The sequence below is a fragment of the Thalassophryne amazonica genome, chromosome 1 (genome assembly GCF_902500255.1).
Source record: "Thalassophryne amazonica chromosome 1, fThaAma1.1, whole genome shotgun sequence".
Lineage (NCBI taxonomy): Eukaryota > Metazoa > Chordata > Actinopteri > Batrachoidiformes > Batrachoididae > Thalassophryne > Thalassophryne amazonica.
In genome coordinates this window covers 7,910,494-7,936,272 of record NC_047103.1, presented here as the reverse complement: position 1 = coordinate 7,936,272, position 25,779 = coordinate 7,910,494, and the positions used below count along the sequence as shown (strand labels likewise).

General features: G+C 40.6%; 1 protein-coding gene across 1 annotated transcript in view; it reads left to right on the top strand.

Annotated features, from left to right (window-relative positions):
- The window catches only part of march6 (membrane-associated ring finger (C3HC4) 6), a 38,365-nt gene that overhangs the window by 5,840 nt on the left and 6,746 nt on the right, over positions 1-25,779 (top strand). The window contains exons 2-16 of the mRNA XM_034159495.1: positions 3,237-3,336; positions 8,587-8,660; positions 15,341-15,484; positions 18,137-18,209; positions 18,403-18,571; positions 18,975-19,161; positions 19,267-19,328; positions 19,424-19,456; positions 20,349-20,400; positions 20,822-20,880; positions 20,968-21,048; positions 21,224-21,292; positions 21,802-21,876; positions 21,976-22,110; positions 24,864-25,084. Of these exons, the coding sequence (XP_034015386.1) occupies positions 3,237-3,336; positions 8,587-8,660; positions 15,341-15,484; positions 18,137-18,209; positions 18,403-18,571; positions 18,975-19,161; positions 19,267-19,328; positions 19,424-19,456; positions 20,349-20,400; positions 20,822-20,880; positions 20,968-21,048; positions 21,224-21,292; positions 21,802-21,876; positions 21,976-22,110; positions 24,864-25,084 (1,534 nt within the window). The remainder of the gene's footprint in view (positions 1-3,236; positions 3,337-8,586; positions 8,661-15,340; positions 15,485-18,136; positions 18,210-18,402; positions 18,572-18,974; positions 19,162-19,266; positions 19,329-19,423; positions 19,457-20,348; positions 20,401-20,821; positions 20,881-20,967; positions 21,049-21,223; positions 21,293-21,801; positions 21,877-21,975; positions 22,111-24,863; positions 25,085-25,779) is intronic.

The following is a 25,779-nucleotide window of genomic DNA, read 5'->3' as shown; positions in this document are numbered from 1 at the left end:
TGTAATCTATTAGACAAATATGATTCAAACCACCGCAGCGCAGTGCCTTTAATACCTATGGCATGCTCTAATCTCTGTAATAAAATTTTATGGTCAACAGTATCAAAAGCAGCACTGAGGTCTAACAGAACAAGCACAGAGATGAGTCCACTGTCCGAGGCCATAAGAAGATCATTTGTAACCTTCACTAATGCTGTTTCTGTACTATGATGAATTCTAAAACCTGACTGAAACTCTTCAAATAGACCATTCCTCTGCAGATGATCAGTTAGCTGTTTTACAACTACCCTTTCAAGAATTTTTGAGAGAAAAGGAAGGTTGGAGATTGGCCTATAATTAGCTAAGATAGCTGGGTCAAGTGATGGCTTTTTAAGTAATGGTTTAATTACTGCCACCTTAAAAGCCTGTGGTACATAGCCAACTAACAAAGATAGATTGATCATATTTAAGATCGAAGCATTAAATAATGGTAGGGCTTCCTTGAGCAGCCTGGTAGGAATGGGGTCTAATAAACATGTTGATGGTTTGGATGAAGTAACTAATGAAAATAACTCAGACAGAACAATCTGAGAGAAAGAGTCTAACCAAATACCGGCATCACTGAAAGCAGCCAAAGATAACGATACGTCTTTGGGATGGTTATGAGTAATTTTTTCTCTAATAGTTAAAATTTTGTTAGCAAAGAAAGTCATGAAGTCATTACTAGTTAAAGTTAATGGAATACTCAGCTCAATAGAGCTCTGACTCTTTGTCAGCCTGGCTACAGTGCTGAAAAGAAACCTGGGGTTGTTCTTATTTTCTTCAATTAGTGATGAGTAGAAAGATGTCCTAGCTTTACGGAGGGCTTTTTTATAGAGCAACAGACTCTTTTTCCAGGCTAAGTGAAGATCTTCTAAATTAGTGAGACGCCATTTCCTCTCCAACTTACGGGTTATCTGCTTTAAGCTACGAGTTTGTGAGTTATACCACGGAGTCAGGCACATCTGATTTAAAGCTCTCTTTTTTAGAGGAGCTACAGCATCCAAAGTTGTCTTCAATGAGGATGTAAAACTATTGACGAGATACTCTATCTCACTTACAGAGTTTAGGTAGCTACTCTGCACTGTGTTGGTATATGGCATTAGAGAACATAAAGAAGGAATCATATCCTTAAACCTAGTTACAGCGCTTTCTGAAAGACTTCTAGTGTAATGAAACTTATTCCCCACTGCTGGGTAGTCCATCAGAGTAAATGTAAATGTTATTAAGAAATGATCAGACAGAAGGGAGTTTTCAGGGAATACTGTTAAGTCTTCTATTTCCATACCATAAGTCAGAACAAGATCTAAGATATGATTAAAGTGGTGGGTGGACTCATTTACTTTTTGAGCAAAGCCAATAGAGTCTAATAATAGATTAAATGCAGTGTTGAGGCTGTCATTCTCAGCATCTGTGTGGATGTTAAAATCGCCCTCTATAATTATCTTATCTGAGCTAAGCACTAAGTCAGACAAAGGTCTGAAAATTCACAGAGAAACTCACAGTAACGACCAGGTGGACAATAGATAATAACAAATAAAACTGGTTTTTGGGACTTCCAATTTGGATGGACAAGACTAAGAGTCAAGCTTTCAAATGAATTAAAGCTCTGTCTGGGTTTTTGATTAATTAATAAGCTGGAATGGAAGATTGCTGCTAATCCTCCGCCCCGGCCCGTGCTACGAGCATTCTGACAGTTAGTGTGACTCGGGGGTGTTGACTCATTTAAACTAACATATTCATCCTGCTGTAACCAGGTTTCTGTAAGGCAGAATAAATCAGTATGTTGATTTATGTGTCTAAGACAAAGGAGCTTGTTTTTCACACAAAGCAAGAACTGACCGTACAGCCAGTTTCACTCGATGGCCAGCTTGTTGAAACGGTTGAAACTTTTAAATATCTTGGTACAGTTCTTGATAGTCACTTGAGCTTCTTTGAAAACACTGATTTTATCTTTAAGAAATGTTCACAGCGACTCAGTCTTCTCAGAAGATTGAGTTGTCTTGGTGTTAATCCGCAGATTTAGAGCTTGTGTATTCTGCACATATTGAGAGTATTTTAACATTTCATCTTTGTGTTTGGTTTGGTCACTTGAGTTGTAAATGTAAGGACAAATTAAATAGAATTGTAAAAATGGCGGGGAAAATTGTGGGAAACCCCAGAAGACTCTGGCCCACATTTACACTGACAGGATGAGGAGGAAAGCTGAGAGAGTCCTGGCAGACAGCTCTCCTCCTCTGTCCTGTCAGTTTGAGCTCTTGAAGTCTGGGAGGCGCTACAGAGCTCCTCTGGCCAAAGGTTCTTTCAAAAAATCTTTCATACCAAATGCCGTCACCATAATGAACTCAAAAAAGTGACCACTCCACAAATTAAACCTGAACTGCTTTACTTCTGTTTTATTTGATTTTATTAGATCTTACTGTACGTTTTATTCATCTTACTAGGTCTTATTCTATTTCTTCTTTTACTTCCATGTATTTTATGTATCTTATTTTTGTTTCATTCGTGTGTTTGTATGAATGTTTTATGACTGTCTTTTTTGTGCTGGTGAGCCAAAGACAATTTTCCACATCGGTGGACAATAAAGAATTATTCTATTCTATTTTATTCTACATTTGTGCCAGTTTAACATGCAGATCCATCTTGGATCTGCTGTGAGGACCCCAAGTGAAAGAGGGGGAACCCGAAGAGACTTACTTTTACTAATGAGCAAATAATAAATAAACCTGGATTGCATCCCAGTATTTTCGATGCTAATGTTAAAATTCATGTTTGTTGACTCCAGAGGCTTGGGGGGGCTGGTTTTGTAGAGGTACAAGGGAACCGCTTTGGGCCCTTGGCCTATAATTGGCTGTTGTTGTATCATGTCTCTGTCAATCAGCTAATCAGGTATGTAAGTTCTAAATGATACAGAATTTAACCGTTTTTGAGAAAATGTTTCGTGTGCAGTATCTGCTAAGACCCTGAGTTTAAGCATCAAAATTAGTATGAGAAAACAAAATGTTTAAACTTGTGATGGGTGCAAGTTCTCATTTTTGGCATTCTAGCTGAGACAGTGGAGTTCTGGGAAAGTGCAACAGCTGTTTGACCCCATTTTCTCACTTTAAAGCAGTAACTCAGATTTTTGTCAAATTGTTTGTTGCCAACTTGCCTTCTGTGCTTGGGCTTGATAAAGTCACGTCAGTCAAATGCTAATCAACATTTCTGTCTATGCGCAGCGGATATTTGTCGTGTTTGCCGCTCCGAGGGGACGCTGGACAAACCGCTGTACCACCCGTGTGTTTGCACCGGCAGCATCAAATTCATCCACCAAGAATGGTAAGTGTTAAATTTCTTTGCCCGTAGAACAGCTGGCATTATTATAGTACATTTTATGCTCTTTTTTCCCTTCAGATCTCTTGATGGAGGAAAAAAACAGGCCTGAGAAATAAATCAATAAATATTCATAGAGGCTTTCCCTGTTCCACATGGGGAACCACACTAACGTTGTCGCAACATTGCATTCTTAATCTACCTCACAATGTTTGTCTTTCCTCTTTGCACTGTTCTTTTTTCCTTCAGAAAGTACTTCTCTCTATCACTTTCTCGTGCTCAGTTTTTCCACTATTTCCTCCGAGTCCACATGCACATACACAGAACTGTGCGTGTTTGGGAATGTTTAACACTGCGAGTGATTAGATAGCAAAGAGTTGTCTTACTAAAATGGGTTAAATTCTGAAAATAATTTTCCAAAGTGAAGACTGTGTGAATATTTACATTAAAATTCTCACCGTTTTTATTAAATGCAGAATTTGGATTAAAATGTATTTATTTTTGCTTAGTGTTACTCCTTCAAGGGCTGCTATGGTGACAGGAAACATTCTGCACCCTTTCTCCACATGTGAACTTTTACCTTGGTGATCTAAAAGCACAATGATTCTGTCTGTGTGGCGAAAGCATGAAATATTTTCATCTTTACTGCATTCTGAAATCCATTGTTTTACAGCTGCAGCTCAAAAAGGAGTAAGGACATTTTGTCAGCGACCTTGAAACATCTGTTAATTCGTGCTGTTTAACAAAGTATTTGATTTGTAATCAGGCTGCTCTATGGAACATTCTGAGAGTTTGTGCAGAATGGAGGCAGAGTCTGTGCCAGGTCATTCTGGAGCTCATCAGGGATGGGTTCTGGCTCCAGCACTGTTCAGTGTTTGCATGGACAGTGGGTGCTGGGTAGCAGTGGGAAACCAGCAGCTTACTGCGTTTGTTGGTTTACTGGCTTTGACTTTTTGGATGATCCTATGGTCTTTGTGGCATCAGTGGATACTCTGATTGCAGCACAAAACAAATCATGAATTGAGTAGGAAATTGGTGTGTCTGGATTTTACAATTGTCTGTTGAGTCAGATTGAGACTTTTCATGACTTCCTGGACTCAGCCATTAGTGGTATATCTGTATGGTGAAACTATTGACCTTGTAGAGGCGTTCACTTAAATTCACTTAAGTTTACTCTAAATTTCATGTTTCTGGTTAGAAGAAGATGCAAGCAGAGATGAGCTTCTGGACGGAGGGTGTGCTTGTTTGATAACACACCAATATCTTTGCTGGAGAATGAATGTCCCAAGTGCTTCCCGTTTTACTGCATAGTTGTGAAACTTGGACATGAATCAGTGATCTAAAGCAACAACTTAATGTCCTTGGGTACCTCTGGAATGACTTTGTGTCAAACGAGCAGTTACTTAGAGAGACTAAGATGAGGACTATGACTTGCATTGTGATGACGTATTGGTTTTGACATTTTGGCCACATGTGGCACATTTTTCTGTGTGATCCAGCATATGCCTGAGTGTTGTGGACCCCAGTGGCTGGAGAAGGCCAAGGACACACCCACGCTTCACCTGGGTGTGACAGATGGATGGTTACGTTAGAGATGTGGGAATAGACCAGTTGTGTACCTTGGTGGTTACCATTCAGGACCCATGGGTTCTGTGGTGTTGTGGGTGTGGCAAAGTGCAGCACCAGTACATTTTCACAGACTTGATTTGGTTCTATCTGTTTGATTCTTTGTTGCTTCTCTTGCCAATTTCTGAACTTTCTATCTTTAAAAACGAAGGCCTGCAGAGGTTTTTAGTGTCTCTGTAGCTGTTTTCCTGGTTGCTGGATGCAGAGTCTGACATCCTGACATTACATCTGAAATTATGACACATGGGTTTATAACATGGAGCTGTCAGAAAAACATGCTGGCATTAATAAAAAGAATTACTAACATCTGACACATAGGATTCCAATGGATTAAAAATTTGGAACTGATTCCCACCCCTAGACATCCAGTGACCTGTGGTGACAACTGGATGTGTTTGCTGCTGGTTCTCGTTAAAGTATCCGTGAGTACTCCTGGGATGACTTTCTGTGAAAAGAATGGTTAATTGGGAAGACTGAAAGGAGGAGTATCACTTGCATTGTGAAGGAGCGTCAACTGCAACATTTTGGCCGTGTGACACACTTCCCTCAACATGACCCAACATGCAGGAGCCTCAGTGTTGAAGAGCCCACCAATTACACAAGATGAAGGGGATGTCCATGTCTCACCTGGCTGCAGGTCAATGGCTACTTCCAGGATGTGACAGTGGAGCGGTTCCCACAGCAGCTCTCTGGTGTGGTTGAGGCAACAGAACCAGGATGTGCTCCCAGACCTGAACTGTTGAATAAAGTTGTCTCTGTGTGGTCAGACGTCTTTGTTCATATTTACATTGGTATATGGGGGTGTTTGTCTGTGGTGTTGTACTGTCATTTAAAACACTTTTAGCCCCTGCAGGTGGTTTAGAGGTCATGTCACTGTCAAGACTGTAGCAGACTGGTCACAGCGGTGCCAGCTGGGTGGAAAGTCCCAGACAGAAGCAAAAGCCATGTCTAGATTGTTCTGTGACGATCGTTAAGCTTCAGGTTGTGTCCATATTATGAGCGTAGTATAGAATAACAGACATTCTAGTGCTTATTGAGCCTCTGCAGTGTAGTGCTAAATAAACAGTTTACAGACAAGCAGTTTATTTTAACTGGCAAACCTGTTTTAGTCAGTCTCGTTTATTGATTTTATAGCTGAAATTATTAGGTAAAAACTAACACATTTTGAGTTGTAGATTTGTAAATGTGTCAGTTTGCCGCTTCTGGTGTTAAAGTGGCTTAAACAGTCAAACATTTTTAACCTATTTACACAATATCAAAGGTGCTGGTAAAATGTGTGAAAGTGATTGAATTCTGGATGAATTGGATTCAGACATTAATGGTAACTGGAGAGCATTTCTGTCACGCTTTTACATCTGATATCTGTACTCAAAGTGCTTTACAATGATGCCTCACCTCACTCACTCACTCACACACCAATGTCATGGTGCTGGTATGCAAGGGGCTGTGCACACTGGGATTAAGGGCCTTGCTTAAGGGCATCTTAGTGATTTTCATGTCTGACAGGGAATCAAACTGAGTCTTGCACAAGCCTGCCTCTGACTTCTAAATTTAGACAAACTTGTTTTGACTGCTTGTAAAAACAAATTGAATTATATTTTTGCACTCATTGATTTATTTAAAAGCCAAAAAGTCATGTGAGGATAAATTGATGGACTTTTTTTGTTTTGTGGAAGAAACTCTGACATTTTATTGAGTGGAAAATGAAATCCTTTCGAGCCAGGAGACCCATTGAGCTCATGTTTTTATTTAATTTTATTTAACCTTGTTAGTCCCATTGAGATTTCCTATTCATCTAACCTGCATGTCTTTAGATGTGGGAGGAAACTGGAGCAACCAGAGGACACCCATGCAAACATGGGAGAACATGCAAACTCCACACAGAAAGGCCACAGGTGGGAATCGATCCCATGACCTTCTTGCTGTGAGGCAATAGTGCTAACCGTTAAGCCACCGTGCTGTCTCCAGTTTCTATAGCATGAAGCAGATTTAAGTCTACGATGCTGTTCTATCACAGGTTACTCATCTTGTCAGCGCTGGTACTCATTTACAGCTGGGTGGACTAGGACAGTACAGGAGAAGTGTCTTATCCAAGGACACAGACGGGTAGCTCTGCACCAGGAATTGAACACAAGCCTTTGTCAGCTTGAAAATGTTATATATGTGAAAAAAAATCCCATTGTAATTACTTTAATATAAGTCAGGTGACAGACGCAAACCCAAAAATGTGCTTTGATCCTGGGTTTGGATCACTGTCTTGTGGCAGAGATATGCGCTCTACTGAATGGCTTCCCCGTTGTACTTCAAATGATCTCTCACAGTTATCCCGGGTGTTCTACAACTAGTACACTGCTTAACACTGCACAACGTCTCAGAAGTGAACAAAGTGTTGTGCCATGTGACACTTTTGCTTAGTTGTGGAGTGCCGATCTTAGTTTAGCCAGGTGGGATGTTTTCTGTCATAGGCATTGGAATCAGATGGTGTCACGTCTCCTTGCGTAACCCAGTTATTAATCTCACTCTGTCACAACATGGCAGCATGCTGTTGTTATCGGTAGCAGCTCGGGAGTTGCTGATAGGCCTGTTTTTAGACGTCTACCGCATCGTGACCGTTTTAGAAGGACTGAAACCTGATTCATTTGAAGGAGACTGTGTCCTCGTCACACCAAGGCAGCAGTGTCCGTAGCTCAACCCTTTAAACGAGGTCTTTAAGCGTCATTAAATTGTTCAGTTGTTACAAAAATTCTTCTATAAAAATTAATGAATTACTTATTTATTACAACTTTTCAAATGTGAGAATTTGCTGTTTTATTTTTATGCTGCTTGAATCTAAGGACTGGTGAGATCTTTTTGTCAAGTATCTGATAATTTCTTTTGAGCTACTGTCTGTAAATGAGTAATGATTTTTGTTTAGGGCTGGGTGTTATGGCCGCCCCCCCCGCCCCCCCCCCCAAAATATTTATCAATATTAGCATTTATCAGCGTATAGAATTTCATAATACTGCCAGTTTGAAGAAGAGTATTGTTTGAAGCTTGAAAAAAAACCCAGAGGGTTTACTGTTCTAACGTTAGAGTACTTCAACAAACAAAACCAACAATGTAAACATTTAACCGTTAACAAAGCAGTACATTAGCCAGCCTTGTAATTTATTAAATTGGGTCAGTAAAAGCTGTGACGACAATCAGAAATGATCTGATTGACCACACTAAACTGCTAATGACTATTTTATAATGCATATGTTTATTAAAAACACTCACCCTCAGCAGGAACACAGTCTGTCCAATCTGGGATCACAGATGAGGTTTTTTTTTTTTTTTTTTTTTACACCATTTATACTGTGACTGATTTTGTGTGACAGGTATTTGACCTAAACAGCCAAAAGAAGTGAAAATTTGGACATGACTCTGCTTGAGTTGTTTAGCTCTGAACCAAGGGAGCCTATGAAGATATCTACAGCAGTCACATTCTACAATAACATAAATTGTGGATCTTGGTTTCCTAACCATTCCAGATGTGATGACGGGTCTGTGGGGGAGGGGTTTGGGGACTGGTTGCGCTCCTGTAAACTGTTGGTGTGAGTATAATACCAGCTCAGTTGTTGAACTGTCTGCTTCTGTTTTGCTTTACAGTTTGGTCCAGTGGCTGAAGCACAGCAGGAAGGAGTACTGTGAATTATGCAAGCACAGATTTGCTTTCACACCAAGTGAGTACTTGTGATGTTGGTGGGTCAAGCACGCTAATCAATGTTTCCCCTGAGTACAAATTATAGGCCTTTACAGTCCTTCAGCAGAAGTCCTTAATTGGCTGTGTTGGTTTAACATATGAACCCTCAGAGCCCCAAACATTTTCTGGGCCTTTTTTAAACACCTGTCATTTTTACTTACTGTGGACTCATTTTCACCTGAGGCCCATCAAATATGGACATCGAGCATTGTGAAGGCTTTGCGTCCGTCTGTCTGTGGTTTTTTTTTTTTGAGTGGCAGGGGTGACAGCCAATTAGAGTAGAGCTGTGTCTGTCTAAAATCTCTTCATTTATGCGTTTATATAACATGTTTCTCATATAGTATGTAAAAGCCAGCGAGAAATAAACACTTCTAAAATTGAAAACGCTGTTTTTGGAACATAACACCTCTGAAGTGATTTGGAAGACATTTCTCTGACATTAGGGTGATGATGTCACAGGCTGGTTTAGCTAGCTGCAAAATTCCATTTTGTTTGTGTGTTAATATAACCTCTTTGTCATTCATTATGTAAAAGCTAGTGAGAAATAAACACTTGTAAAACTGAAAAGGCTGTTTTTGGAACCTAATAACACCTCTACAACAAAATTGTGAATGTTAGCGTGCATGCTAACTTTTGCTAACTCAAAGCTAACATGCGATGGAGTTAAATTTGTCTCATTAATACCAGCAAATGCACAGATGGTGATCTACAAATATTCCTTGATTTGCACAACTTCCGCTCTCATCAAATGCTCATGTACACACACACACACACACATGCAAGGCCTCATGCACATGCCGTTAAAACATAAATATTGTTTTTGATTGATGGATTGATTGATTGATAGGGGGCTTTATTGAACATGTACAAATTGTACGTAAGACAATAGGATCTTAATAATTAATTAAACAGCTGCAAATTATAAAGAACACAAGACTCGTACAGCTGAGGGTATTTTAGCATCGCATTATATTTTCATTCTACCTGCAAGTCCTGCACCTCGATGAGAATAGACTGGGGTATATTTGTTTTCCTTTGCGCTCTTTCTCTCCAATGTGGGACCTGTGGGCCACGTTTGATCCACCTTCCCTTTGTTTTGATCTGCCATCGCAATCGAGAAATTACAGCTGACAACATTAAAGGGCGGTGTTTTTCTTTTTTTGAAAAATTGTTTTTGATTTGTAATGTTATTCCATGTTATTTCCATCAAATATGTTGATTGTTATGTGTTTACTTTTGGCCTGTGGCCCTCCATCCAAGATAATTCATGGCCCTTGAAAGGAAAGATTTTGGGCAGTATGATTTGTAAAACTGATACAGATTTCAATATTTCAGTTGTGATTTATTGGCTGTTACAAATGACAATACTAGTTTATCTGCTAATTGCCTATACAGGTTGATTAAAAAATCTCCAGCACTCCCTTATTTTAACTTTTTAAAATTTTATTTAATGCATATCATGTTGTAGAGATTTGTTCTCATTGTGAGTTTTGTGTTTTTAATATTGAGGATCCTGAATTCTTTGTCTTTAATTTTTTTTTTTTTTTTTTTTTTTAAGTGTGCACAAGTCCAAAGGTTCACACCCTTTCAGGCACCACTGTGTCTTACTTGGTAATGAGAAACTGCCAACACAAAGGACATGTTGCGTTATTTCTGCTGATCTGTTAGAATTGTGCGGATATCAGCAGCAGTTTAGGTCTCTTCCCCCAGTGAGATGGCTCATAGTTTCCCAATGCTGATGTTAGTTTGTGAGCAACATGCTGCAGTGAGGATAGATTGGCCCGACTCACTTCAGCTTGCATCAGAACTAGGGATGGGTATCGAGAACCGGTTCCTTTCAGGTATCGTTAAGAAATGATTCGATCCACCAACATCAATAACCTTTTTACTTAACAATTCCCTTATCGGTCCTTCAGAGTGGCCGTTGTTTTTGGGGGTGTTTGTCAGGAAAATTATAATTTCTCTACATTGATTACAGACCCTTCAGCGGGTTTGTAATCAACTTTTCTGCAGCACGGCTTTGCTTTGAACCTTGAACAAATCGAAGCAGTGATTCGCAGATCAGCAGTGCTTCAATCATTGCTTAGTTGGTTAATTTTTTTCTTTTGGTTTCCCCCGCTAAAACCCTAAAGAGCATATGGCTGTGAGTATTACTTACCTTTTTTTATGTTAAACCGACCTGTTATGGTCTTCTGAAACAGTTGATTTTAAAACGGGACCGATGCTAACACGTTAGCATGTCTATGGCATTTTCAGTGTTACAATTAGCATTAAGCAGTTGCAGCTGTCAAGCGTTTGTCATAAGAGTCAAATGTGTTATAAATTGTAATATTTTTTAAATGTATTTTTATGTATTAATAATAATAGCAAGCACAACAATAATAGTAATAATAACTAATCTGATTATATACAATTTTAGAGAAAGAGACAAAAACAACCTGAATAAAAACACAACAGAAAAAATAAAACCAACTGACAATGAACATAAATAAATAAATACATACATACGAGGTCTATTAGACAATAAACCGACCCTTTTATTTATTTTTTTTTAACTATATGGATTTGAATGACGTGCGATTACACCAATCATGCTTGAACCCTCGTGCGCATGCGTGAGTTTTTTCATGCGTGTCGGTGACGTCATTTCCCTGTGGGCAGGCCTTGAGTGAGATGTGGTCCCGCCCTCTCGGCTGAATTGCTTTGTTTCACACGCTGCTCGAGACAGCGCGCATTGCTTTATCAAAATTTTTTCTGGACCTGTGAGGAATATCCGAGTGGACACTATTCGAGAAATTAAGATGGTTTTCGGTGAAAAGTTTAACGGCTGATGAGAGATTATGGGGTGTTTCTGTCGCTGTAAGGACTTCCCACGGAGCGGGACGTCGTGCGGCACTTCCAGGCACCGTCGTCGGCCTGTTTCGACCTGAAAACATCCTAATTTAAGGCTTAATTCACCCAGGACGTCGTGAGAGAACAGAGAAGATTCAGAAGAGGCCGGCATGAGGACTTTATGCGGACATTCCACTGTTTAAGAACATTTTTTAATGAAAGACGTGCGTGCAAATTTCCGTGACGACTCAGCGAATCTGTGTGCGCCGCGACAGGAAAAACACCTCCGTGTTGAAAACCATTTGTAAAATTCAGGCGGCTTTTGATGGCTTTCAACAAGTGAGTAACTGAGAAATTGTGTAACAGCTTGGGCATGTTCCAACTTGCCCGTTAAGGTTTCCAACGGAGGTGTTTTTCCTGTCGCGACCCCCCGCGGTCGGGTCCGGCCCGACATGCGACTCTGCCCGCACGTTCCTTCATTACAAAATGTCCGTTAACAATGGAATGTCCGAATAAACTCCTCATGCTGACTTCTTCTGAAAGTTCTCTGACGACTTACTGGGTCAACAGAGCCTGAAATGTGGAAGTTTTCAACTTGAAACGGCGAGACGCTGCCGCCTCGAAGCGCAGATCGCCGTCAGGCACCGTGGGCCGTCCTTACGGCGACACTACCAGATCAAAATCTCCCATCAGCTGTTAAAATTTTTACTGAAAACCAGCTGAATTTATCGAATGGTGTCCACTCAGTTGTGCCTTACAGTTTTGAAAAAATTTTGATCAAACAAAGCAGCAGTCTCTGAGCCATTCCTAAACAATGAAAAAATCGACGAGAGGGTGGGCCACTCCTCACTCAAAGACTGCCCACAGGCGAATGACGTAACTGACAGGCGTGAAAAAACTCTCGCATGCCCACGAGGGTTCAAGCATGTCTGATGTAATCACACGTGATTCAAATCCATATGGTTTTTGAAAAAATAATAAGGTCGGATACTTCTCTAATAGACCTCGTACATACAGAAATAAATAAATGTTTCCTGTGAACACCTAGTGACTCTTACACCTCCATTTCATCGCTGTCTTATTTAAGTTTAATGACAGTTTGTTTCGGTCAAACCATATTTTCAATGTGTTAATTTCTTCAGTGATTTCCTCCAGAACTATCTGCCAAGCTAGAAAACTGCTGCATCCTAGTAAGAGCAGAATACTACTAGAATGAATTTGAATAAGGAAAGTTAGGTTTTTTTCTCACCTAAATGGATGCTGCACTCACTCCAGTTTGTCTGGAAAAGTCCCAGATTGCATTTCAGAGCTTCTAGAATTCAAACTTTTTCATACACATGGTGTTGGGGGGTAATTTTGGATTTCAGCTTCTTTTTTTGTTTTTCACCACTTTCATCCCTGAATATGTGAAATGGTGAGTCACTTTTGTGCGGATTAAAGTCACTAACTGGGACTCGTGTCTTGTTGCGAGAAAGAAACCTCCGTTCTGTTCACACAGCTCCAAACGCTGCGCGGCTCTCTGCCGAGTCAAGTTAGAACGATAGAGTCCAGTCGGAATTAATAACTTCAAAGCGAAACACCATTTTGTTTATTTTTATTTATGTCCAGAGATCAAGGATACAGTGACCAATTTCATATTTATTTACTTTAAGACTCAATGAAATACATAGAAAACCTGTAAAGCCTACTTTTAGTACAAAATTCACAAGAGGTATCGATAAGGGAATCGATAAGGAATCGGATCGATAAGCAGAATCAATAATGGCATCGATATCGATAAGATCTTATAAGTACCCATCCCGGACATTAATAAAAACAAATGACTATGTTCAGGTTGGACCTTAAAGGACATGTCACTCAGAAATCATAACAATCTTGATTTAGGCTGTTAGTGACCATCTGATGATACACCAGGGTTATTGTGTGCACTTCCGTGACATGTCTCAAAGTATACGGCAGCAAACAACTACGGAGACTGCTGAAAACAAAGTATTCATGAGTTCTCTTTTTTTCTGAGTGTTTCCAACAGCATTTACGTAGCTTTGAAGAATACGTCCCAGCTCACGCTGGAATGTAGCTGTTAATGTTAAGAACGGAGCAACAGATTAATTGCAAAGTTTCCTTAAGTGTGATGTTGTGTTATAATGACTTATTTTTAAGTGATAATGCTTCATTTTGGTGCGGTTATGGTAAAAGAAGCAGCCGCTCTCCACTGTGAGAGGCCGAGGTGCATGTACTCGTCCATTAGTGATGAACGCAGTCTGTTAAAATCGGTCTCTGCTAGAGGCTCAGCTTTGTTCATGCTTATAAGTGTTGTCGTCGATGTGACTGTGAAAAATCTAAGAAATAGATCTGCGTGATCAGACAGCCTGTTGATAACACACCTGATGCTCCGGTACAAAGAACAGACTCCGCACACATCAAGATCTAAAATCCAGTGGACTTTAGTAAAAGTAAATAAAAATAACAAAGCCTACCAGCTCTACTGATGAGAACAAAATACACATGGAAAGAACTGAACAGGGCACACATCCACTTGTAGAATTATTTCCAAGATTAAATATGTAAAGTCTGTCTCACCATCAAAGAAGTTGTCACACAAGGATGGTGCGTGATCCCAGCCGGAGAACCACATCCAGGTCTGTGCCATCCTCCTGTGGACAGATGTCCTCCAGGGTTCAGCTGTGACTATGCCCACTTCCGTGCGCAGGGGCTGACCACGGCTGCCAGCATGGGACGTTTTTTCATTCTGGTCCTGATTAAGAAGAAGAAAAAGGATAAGCTGGTGTGGACAGATGTGACCAACCCACTGACCATGAGCCACGGCTGCTGGAGTCACTGAGCCACTTCCAAAAGTGGCTCTCTATCAGATTATCTCCGCTATTTTGGTGTGCTCCCACAGCATCTCCACCATTGGCCCATTCTCACAATTCTGGCATGTTAGGTAGAAAGCCCATTATCTCCTGAAAATAACTTATTCCGACTTTTTCCAGTGTAAGAGCTACATCTGCATGTTCGGGTAGAATGTAAAAAGTGTTGTGGAGACATTCCACGTGCGTGTTCACGGCAGCAGTAAAACAGCATCCTGCGACACAGACAGCAGAGTGAGCACATGTTGGGATCCAAAAAGACTCAAAAAAATTAAGCACTTTGGGGTGAACTTTTTGTCTTTCTCTCTGTACATTCTATGTAAATCTGATCTATCACTTTCAAATGAAAGCTCAGAAGCTTTGTTTTTGAAGGTAGCAGTGTTCGTTTCACTGTCTGTCGGCCATCGAGATGTTTCTACTTTTGCTAAAATGTACGTCACACACCAAGAAATGGCGAGAAATGTTGAGTAAGACATTTTCCAGAAATGCATCTGCTGACTCTCTGAGCAAGATTATTGATGATTAACAATAAAATACATCAGTGGCCACTAATTATTACCTCGTGCATGGATAGACTTACAGTCATGAATACTTTGATGCTGTGTTGCTAATGGAGATGTTAAATAATGTGCGACGTGTCCTTCAAACACTGAACTTGGATCAGTTTGTCCTTAGCCACACAGGGTGTTGTTGGATGCAACACTAAACACCTAGAATTCTGGTTAACTGTTTGTTCTGGAAAAGAAAGGTGGAATATTTTAGCCTCATCATGAAGGTGATGTCACTTGTTCTCGTGGTGATGGGTGGTGCGTGGGGTGACTGTTACACTCCATGAAGTGTTGTGTTTGTATATGGATGAGTATGACACAACATTACTTTGAATAGTTCAGACACGTTGCTCTGTAAACACAAAGTTGTGCCACACCTGAACGTGTCTGCTTCTGTCCGATTCCTTCAGTCTACTCCCCGGACATGCCCTCCCGCCTGCCCATCCAGGATATCTGTGCCGGTCTGCTGACCAGTGTGGGCACGGCCATCCGGTACTGGTTCCACTACACACTAGTGGCCTTTGCCTGGCTCGGCGTGGTTCCTCTCACTGCCTGTAAGCGGACCTCACTCACTCACACACTCATACAGTAGCCACACCTCCCTGTTGAGTCGCAGGAGCTTGTTTTTTTTTATAACTCAGCCAGATGTGGATCCACGGACTTACGAGTGGATCCACAGCTGGCCAGTACTCTGATCCATTTTTAGTGGATCCACGTTGTGCTGAACTACTTTCCTTCGGCTATCTTTGTTGGTGCGAGTGCAATATTTCCACACAACATGGATCCCCAGTCTTGTTTAACGTATCATTTTTGTAAAAATTCAGTAACGGCTGAGGTATAAAAACAAACACCCCTCATCTGGGGAGGAATATGAGCGGAGGGTCCAGTTCATTGGATCCTTCCCCAACTCACACGATCCAGCTCACATTGCTCCCCGGACTCAGGGTGTTTTGTCATTATGTCTGTTTACCTTTTTAAAAAGAAAAACAAAGTTTGTGTTCTCTGTAAATGTGGCGCTCCAGATCAGGTTGTCAGGAGTTGTGTATTGTTACGTGCTGGACAGTGGAGTCTCTTTTTCACTATTGATCTGCTGCACGTCAGCGACACTTAGCTGAAGTAGTGAAAAGAATTATGGGTAGTCGAACACTTCAGAAGTTTTTTGATGTGCTGCCAAATTTTAACTGCACCATTATCATCATCTGCTGCGCCACAGACTTCAACTGCAGTGAGATAACAACAGAAAAATGAGTTTTAGTTTGAACACATAGAACTACAATGCTGTGCTGCACAGGAAGGTGGACACTTCCAGAATTGGACCAACCACATTCTGCTGCTATGCTAGACTTCCAGAAGTGCTTCCAGCCACAGTCTGGTTACAGAATTATCATTCAAATTTCCAAACTTAAAGTTTCCTGAACCATTTAAGGTGAGGTCAGCTTAGAACCTCGTTCTGGGCCCTAGGGGTCCACATTCTGAAACTACATGGAGCATGAACAAACTAAAACCATCTGAGCTTCAGCTCCTCCGCGGTTTGTTTAACTGTGTGTGGTGAGCAGACAGGCATAGCACAGGCCGATTAGTCCACCTGTTAGTTGTTGAAATAAAACCACAGCGGCGTAGATGCAGTGAAGAACCTGCAGCCACAGTGACGACGTTTACATGCAGCCAATAATCCTTTCATAACCAGAATATTAGCAATAACGTGGTTGCGCATGGCCATGTAAACACCCGCAAAAACCCGAATATGCTCATATTCCAGTTTTTAAAAACCCAAATAAGACCTCTGGGTTACTCCTTTTCTAACCCGAATATCAGGTCATATAAACGCGCATCGGGATATCCCCATAGAAAGGAACATTATTTTGTGTTCTGCGCATGTCCTATCTGCAAGGAATCTTGGTCTTTTGAGTACGGCATCTACTTGTATGCGGCGCACGCAACCCACCAGACACCACAGAAGCAGATGTAAACAGCGCATTGTGTTCTGCGTCTTTATCAGGTGGGACGGTCGCGGCACCGGTCGGCATCACCGCGATTACTCTGCCTCCGATGTGCTTACTGAGTCTGCGGGCTCGGTAAGCGCCACAGCGGGCCACTCACACCGCCCCCCTCTCTGCTGTGCGGAGCTGCGCCAAATCTGGCAACAGGTCCAGAGACTACACTCGCTGTTTTGATGCGGAGGCAGCCCGCAAGGATAGATTTCTTGCAGAAAAATCCACAGCGCCGCAGGGTCTCGGTAACTGCAGCCGCAGAGCTCCGTGGCCATGACTTGGATTCTTTGCGGGTCCCACATCCGTACCCCCGGAGGCAGTGAGCGAAGGGAGAGCACACGCATTGTGTTCTGCATGTGTCTGTTTATAATCTTCTCACCCAGAAGAAAAAAGAGAGTGTTTACACAGGAGAGAAAAGTGAGAAAATGTTAATGCCTGTTTGAGAAAAGTGTGTAGTGAGGGGTTTTACATGGAGCAGGATTTGAACGAACGCCAGACCAAATCAAGCACCGGTGGAAGACGTGCGTCCCTGTTTAGATGGGGATATTCCAAATGATACCAAGGACCGTGTATACAGGAGTAACTGTCTGCTTAAGCATGTAAACGGGTTATTCCTAATGATTCAGAAACCGGAATATTGACCTTATGGAGAATATTAACGGCATGTAAACATAGTCAGTGTTTCACGTCTGAGTGGTCTTTCTCAACCACAGGCACGTATTTGTCAATTAATCTTAAATGCGGCTCTAATCTCAGCGTGTGAGGATTATTTTGTTAATAGGAGTACAAGCTTGAAGATGTAGTGTTTCCTGGACCAGACAGAACAATTACTTGTTAAATAATTCTGTAATAAAAGTAAAGTAAGTCCCTTCGGCTGCTCCCTTGTTTGCACTCGGGGTCGCCACAGCAAATCCAAGGTGGATCTGCACGTTGAATTGGCACAGGTTTCACGCCGGATGCCCTTCCTGACGCAACTCCATATTACATGGAGAAATGTGGCAGGGGTGGGATTTGAACCCGGAACCTTCTGCACTGAAACCAAGCGCATTAACCACTTGGCCACCACCCCTGCGCTAAATAATTCTGTAATAATTTAGTTTTTTGTTTTTTTTTCCATTATCTGCTTAATTCTCATTTAAATTATGCAGTTTGCCACTATGAGACATTTTTCTAACACTTTCCGTTCATGTGACGTGCACACGTTTTCTGTCTCAGGTCGCATCTACAAGTGTCTGTTTACCGGCTCTGTGAGCTCACTTTTGACACTGCCGTTGGACATGCTGTCAACGTGAGTGAACCACAAACTACAAGACTTAAACACATGCACACTGGCCTTTTTTCTCACTTATCTAAGAACATGCTGTAGCAAACGCATCACGTAGAAATATACTCAACCACATCATGGTTTTAATTGCTCTTGAACAAATATAAATCATTGTTTGTTTCCCCCCCGTGCTCATGTTTTGTGTGTCTTTGTGCAGAGAAAACCTGCTTGCAGATTGTCTACAAGGCTGCTTTGTGGTCACATGCACGCTGTGTGCGTTTATCAGCCTGGTGTGGCTCAGAGAACAGATCGTTCATGGTGGCGCCCCCCAGTGGTTAGAACAACACCAACCACCACCACCAAACGCTGCCGGGCAACCAAATGAGGTACCACACTCTGTTATCACTGGACACAAAATGAAACATTTTCTGTAGAAAGAAGTTTGTAAATGTGTGTTTGACTGTGCAGGAAAACTGTGCAGATGTGTGATTAAAAATAATTCTTCCATTTCTTTAAAAAAGTGGTAGAAAATATAAAAAGTAAGAATTCTTCACCACCAGTGATGGAAGTTTTGTGGGAATTACCAGAAATCTAGGTTTTTAACTTATGTGGCGAACATTTATGGGTTATTTTTTGGATTTCGGGGTTGGGTTTGTTTGTTCGTTTTAAATCCGCATTATTAGTATTATTTACTGACACAGATTAAGTCATCACAAAGCTAATTTATTGGTTAATTAATCAGTAGTTAAATGTATTTGCTGACACTCTGGTCTCTCTGTGCGCTCTCAGGCACAGGTTCCAGGTCAGGGGGCAGCCGACGACCCTCCGGTCCCCCGGCCGGCTCCTGCCAATGCTCCAGCCCAGAATGAGGTGGAGCCTGAACCCCCTGACATCCCGCCAGATGAGGCTGATGATCCCGAGCTGGAAGAGGAAGAACCAGCCCCTGAAGATGGCGAGGCCAACAATGGTGCACAAGGTCAGAGTGCACGATGGAACATTTTTTCATCTTAGTGGAACTGAAACATGACAATCGACGTGTCAGACCTGAAGGTAACGTTGACGTGTTAATGTTTGTTTGCAGACGACATGAACTGGAACGCACTGGAGTGGGACCGAGCGGCGGAGGAGCTCACCTGGGAGAGAGTACGTGATCTCTTTCAGCTCTGCTTTTCTAAATGCTCATTAGATGACTAATTGTTTTCAGCTGTCTCTGTTATAATCTCCCTTAACCCCCTCAGATGCTCGGTCTGGATGGCTCACTTGTATTTTTGGTAAGTTTCTGCATTCTTGCACTTTTAATGAGCATATCTTTATTAGTCATGGTGGTCTGTCCAAATATATCTAGCACTCTATATTTAAAGTTTCTGGAATGTGGAATCTCTTCAGACATGTGTAGGTTATCAACGAACTCAACACACATCTCCAGACACAAATACCGACTTCCTCTGAGCCCAACCGTGTCATGAAGCAATGCTTTGTATCACTTTGCTAAAACACGTTTTGTAGTCGGGGAGAGCTAGCCACCATCCAACCTCTTCGTTGATAATAAAAATGAAAGCTGGCTAAAGAAAAAAGTCAGAATGGCTTTAGATATGACGAGAATAAACTGTTTGTGTTGAAGAGAAGCTGTTTGGTGATAGCTTTGATACTTGTCATACTAATGCCGCCTTCTTCTGGCTTCTCTGCTAGGTGTTGCCACAGTAGCTCATTGTCATACTGACATCTCCTGATCAAATCATTTGTAGCGCAGTGTAACAATACTGCAATTAAAAGTCATTTGTTTTGGTTTCTCAGCAAGTAAAATTATAGTTATTATTGACTAGATAGAACAACTTCAAGTCAACTAACAGTTTAATTAACTAGTGTAGATTTTTCTTTTATCTATTGAACAGAACTCTTTAAATTTTGAAATTGTGCTCATTTCTCACTTGTTTTCTTACGTAATTTGAAAAACTAAGGCTGCAAATGTATATGTGCTGTAAACAAGATGCCCCTTCCCTGTGGGGACGGGGACACCACACCAGCCTAATGTAGAGCCAGGAAAAGGAAAAGCCCTAACCAACACTGATTTTCTAAGGGTTTGTTTTTTTTTTTCTTCTTTTAATTTTTCTAGGATGACTTTGAATGTTGGTGTAGAAATATGTGTGTTTCTTTGTCTTTTAGGAACACGTGTTTTGGGTTGTGTCATTGAACACACTGTTTATCCTGGTCTTTGGTAAGTTGCACAAAACTGTTAAAAAGCATCAATATTGGGTCTTCTGGTATGGTGTTTAGAGAGTAGACGTGAATTTGACTCACTCCGCTGTACTATCAAATTTTGCCTTGCAAACCTCGCACTTTATGTTTGGAATCCCAGTTTAATTTTTTCTTTTTTTTGCAGAGTAACCTTTTTAAATTCTTGTTTTTGCTCGAGCAGGAAAAAGCAGAAAACATGTAGACAAAAAGATGTCACAAGTTATTTTAATTGAATTTTAAGTTAAAATAGTTAAGTGGATATAGAATATTATTAATCAGCTAATTGTTTCAGTTCTGCTACACCATCATGTTGTACTTTTTTTTTGTGCAGTGACGCAGTTTGTGTATTTGTTTTAGTTTATGGATATCACTTCTTTTCTTGCTTTTTTTTTTTTTCCCAGCATTTTGTCCGTACCACATTGGCCACTTCTCAGTTGTGGGTCTTGGTTTTGAGGAATATGTAAGAAACCTATTCCATAACACTTTTTAATTGTGTGGTGTAGTTAATTTGTGTATTAAATTCTATGTTGCATGCACTTTTCTTCAGGTTCAGGCCTCCCACTTTGAGGGTTTAATTACAACCATCGTCGGCTACGTCCTGCTGGCCATGACGCTGATCCTCTGCCATGTATCCTCAAACTGCCGTTGACACCCACAGACACTTTGATACCTTTTGGTTCTTCAGCAGCTTCATAACTTTAAACTTCAAAAAATAAAATCAACAGGAGTTTGAAAACTTTTTTTCTGTCAGACATAAATGGTGAGTGTTTTTGCACATTGTTGATTCTTAACAGCTGTCTCAGGGTCTGGCAGCTCTGGTCAGGTTCCAGAGATCACGCCGCCTTCTGGGAGTCTGCTACATTGTTGTCAAGGTAGGGCTGGGTGTTTCTTGGAAAATGATTGATTGATTTCATTGAAAAAATGAAAAATTTGTTAAATTGTTAAAATAAAAAACTGTTTTTAAAAACAATTGACAAATTTTTTTTCTTTCTTTTTTGTAAGACATCAAAAAGTTTTTGTTTTAAATTAAATTTAGAGGGAAATTTGCCTCCTTGTACCTTTAGCGTCACGCTGCTGACAATCCAGCAGACACGAGCAAAGATGTAGGTGGTAATGATGGAGGCAGACACTTTGTTCAACTAGTCAAAGTATAATAAACAGAATAAATTATTTCACATAAGTCTTTGTTAATGGACAATAATGTGCATCTGATGAAACTGAAACAGCATCAGGTGAAGCTGCAAATTCTTTAAATTGCCATGGAAATTATTTTGGAGTCCAAAATGTTCTTGAAGTGTGTTTTGCAGGATTGTGCAGTATAGCAGAATTACTCTGCAGCCTTTAAGGGACTTTTCATGAGACATGGTTCTGTATCCTTCAGGTCTCTCTGCTGGTTGTTGTGGAGATCGGTGTTTTTCCACTCATCTGCGGCTGGTGGCTTGACATTTGCTCTTTAGTAAGACTCTCTGGTTTTCAGTCATTCTTGGTTTCACACAGAGCTGGACAATAGAGTTAATGTAAAATAATGCTGTGATCTTCTTCTTTTGTTGTGCAGGAGATGTTTGACGCCTCACTGAAAGACAGAGAGTTGAGTTTTAAATCGGCACCTGGTACCACCATGTTCTTGCACTGGCTGGTGGGAATGGTTTATGTCTTCTACTTCGCTTCTTTCATCCTCCTCCTGAGAGAGGTAACGTGGCATGACGAAGACCAAAACATGTCATGCTGGTGGGAGACGGGGTTCCTGCGGATCCTTAAAATGTCTTAAAAGACATTGAGTTTATTAATCTAAAAATAAGGCCTTAATTGGTATTAAAATGGCTTCAATTAGTCTCTGAAAAGTCTTAAAACCGGTAGGGGAAGTGTATCTATAATGGACCGGAACGAAATTTGGACCACCACCCATTCTCAATTCAATATAAGGCTGTTATGTCATCATGACATTGATAGAGCAGATGAACTCCCACATGACATGTTAATTCAATGTCACAATGACATAATAGCCTTGTTTGGAATTGAGAATTTGTCCAATTTTGGGACCTAACAATGTTCTGTTAGAATAAAAAACTGGTCAAATTTGTCCCAAAACCTCAGCTGTGTATTTTGTTTTTATTTGTTTAATTTTTGGTTCTGGTAATATTTGTCTTAAATTTAACCTCTTAAACCCTAGAGTCCCCAACTTTGGGGACTTGCCCTGTTTTGGAACATTTGAACATTTTAACTAACCAATGCTGACACCAACATACATGTATTATACATCAAAATGTCGAGCGAAGTCTCCTCTACAAAAGTATCCACTTCAGTCACATATCAACTAACCACAGCTGAAACGCCACATAAATATAATAAATTGAAATTCATTTTTTGGGGGGGGAAAAAAACCTCATTTACTCCTACCAAGTGTTATTTACTTTCAATTTTTTTTGCATCCACAACATCCCCTACGACCTGTCTTTTAGCTGATCCAAACCTTTGCATTTTTGACCTTGTACAATCTGAGAAATAAATCATGATGTATGGGTATGTGATTTTGGTGAAATAGGCTCTAGGACGTAAGGGGTTAATACTGAAGGGCAAAAACAAAACAAAACAAAAAACCCAATCACAAATAAAGTTAGTGTCAATATTAACAACTGGAATCAGCTGCAGCATTTTACCAAACGCTTGCATTCAGCTGGTGACCGTTAAAATTACGGCGAGCAGCTGAATGAAATCGCACGTTATCTAACATTGGAAAATGTTACACTGGTCTCTGTATATCAGTCGGATCCAGAGAGAATTATCCACCTGAAACAGACATTAAACATATCAGCGTGCCCATAAACGCCTAACTTAAATAACGAAATGACTGAAATCATAAAACTGGAATTTTACCTTCATATACCCTTGTGTTCAAAATAATAGCAGTGTGTTTTTAAAAAGTGAATAAAGCTCAAATTCCTTATAATAGCTTTTATTTCCGTACATGTAAATGCATTGTTAACACTGGACATTCTATTCCAAATCAAAACATGGAAAAAAAATGTATCAAATGTGTTATTACTTTACAGAAAGTGAAGAAAATGAATATTAGGCTGTTCCAAGAAAATATCTTTCATTTGAGTATGACGGCAGCAAATGTTGTTCCTGCTGGTTTTCATGTATTTCTCTGGAAATTTGAGTAAAATGTGTCGTTCCAGACATTGTTCAGAAGAACATAAAACTTTGGAGAGGAGAAAACATATAAAAAGAAGTGCAGAAAATGACTTTCAGTGCTTTAAAATGGTAACAAAACCAGAAAGACGTGGAAGAAAACAGAAAACGATAATTCAGATGGATCGAAGAATCTGGTAAAGACTCGGTCAATGATCGGCTCCGGGGGGGATCAAAGAAGGTCTAAAGTTACCTGTGAGTACAGTAACAATTAGAAGATGCCTATGTGAAGACAAACTATAGACAGGAAGCCCCCAAAGTCCCACTGTTGAAAAATGAGGTGAGCCGAAGAGGTTACAGTTTGCCAAAGAACACATCAACTGACTTCAAGAGAAATGGAGCAACATTTTGTGGACTGATGAAAGAAAGAATGTTGTTTTTGGGTCTCAGGGCCACAGACAGTTTGACAGATGACCCCCAAAACTGAATTCAAGTCACAGTTCACTGTGAAGACAGTGACTCCTGGTGGAGCATCATGATACAGGGATGTGTCTCATACTGTGGTGTCGGGTCTATTTATCACATACCAGGGAACCTGGATCAGTTTGAATACATCAAAATACTTGAAGAGGCCTCATGCCAAAGAGGAAACACCCTTGAAATGGGTGTTTCAGCAAGACAACAACCCCAAACACACCAGCAAGTGAGCAGCATCTTGGTTCCAGACCAATCAGATTAAAGTTATGGAGTGTCCAGCCCAGTCCCATGACTTTAATCCAACAGAAAACCTGTGGGGTGATATCAAAAATACTGTTTCTGAGGCAAAACCAAGAAATGCAGAGGATCTGTGAAATGTAGTCCAATCGTCCTGGGCTGGAATACCTGTTGACAGTTGGTCGACTCCATGAAACCCAGATATGAAACAGTGATTATACAACTAAATATTAAGTCAGTGATTCACAGGAAGGATAAATCCTCAAGCATTTTTCAGTTTATATAGTAAATATTTGAGTTTGAAAAAAAATGCAGGCACTTTTTTTTTTTGAACAGCCTAATGTTCCTTTTGCTTCACATTCTGTAAAGTAATAACAAATTTGATAATTTATTCTTGATGTTTTGATGTGGAATAGAATGTGCAGTGTGAACTTTCCCCTCCTGGTCTTTATATAAAATGGCTATTTAGAAATGATCAATAATTATTGGTAAAAGTCATGATTTAAAGCTGATGAATAGTTTGTCTTTTTGTGGAAAAGTCTTTGCGTCTCTTGACGTAGTCGTGTCATTTCTTTTCTTCCTCTTTGTGTCTTTAAGGTGCTGAGACCTGGAGTGCTGTGGTTTCTGAGGAACCTCAACGATCCGGATTTTAATCCGGTGCAGGAGATGATCCACCTGCCGATCTACAGACACCTGCGGCGCTTCATCCTGTCGGTGGTGGTGTTTGGCTCCATCGTGCTGCTCATGCTCTGGCTGCCCATCAGGCTGATTAAACTGCTGCTGCCCACCTTCCTCCCCTACAACGTTATGCTCTACAGGTAACCAGCCGTTCACAGCTGACCTGGGTCCAGCCCCCATTTGCCTGAAACAGCCACCAGATTCCGTTACAGGCCTCGTGTTCTGGTGTATTTTTAAACTTTGGACATAACCTTTATGTAACATCAAAGAGGAACCAAACCGCCTCTCTGACAGGTTTTACACAAAACACATGGATACATTTTAATGATTATTTCAGAACTGGAATATATAAAAGGAATAATTATGATGGAACGATTTAACTTTGTTCCAAACTGGTTCAAATCAAATATGTGATTTTATTGAACTTTTTGCAAAAACGACTTATTTCCTTTTTGTTTTGTTTTTTTCCAGGTACAGTTTTGTTACTTAGTATTCAAATAAAGATTTCACAGTCATATATTATCAGTATGATCAAAATTCAACTTGTTGGGAAACCAAGTTGGATTTTAAAATACAGCAATAAGACGCCATGACACACTTTAGGTGTGGACGCCACAATTTACGTTGGGGGGGGGAGGGGGTTGTCTTTGTGACCATTGAACTCCATAGTTGGTTTTTAAACTGTCAATTGCAAGTGAAAGTGCCAAAAAATAAATAAATAAGTAATAAGTTCAAGCAGAAAGAACACGAGACAGCTTGTAACTGTAGACGAGCAGAAATCCTGTTGGGAAGAACTCGGGGTAAAATCTGGATGTATTTCACATAAAGGTTTTGC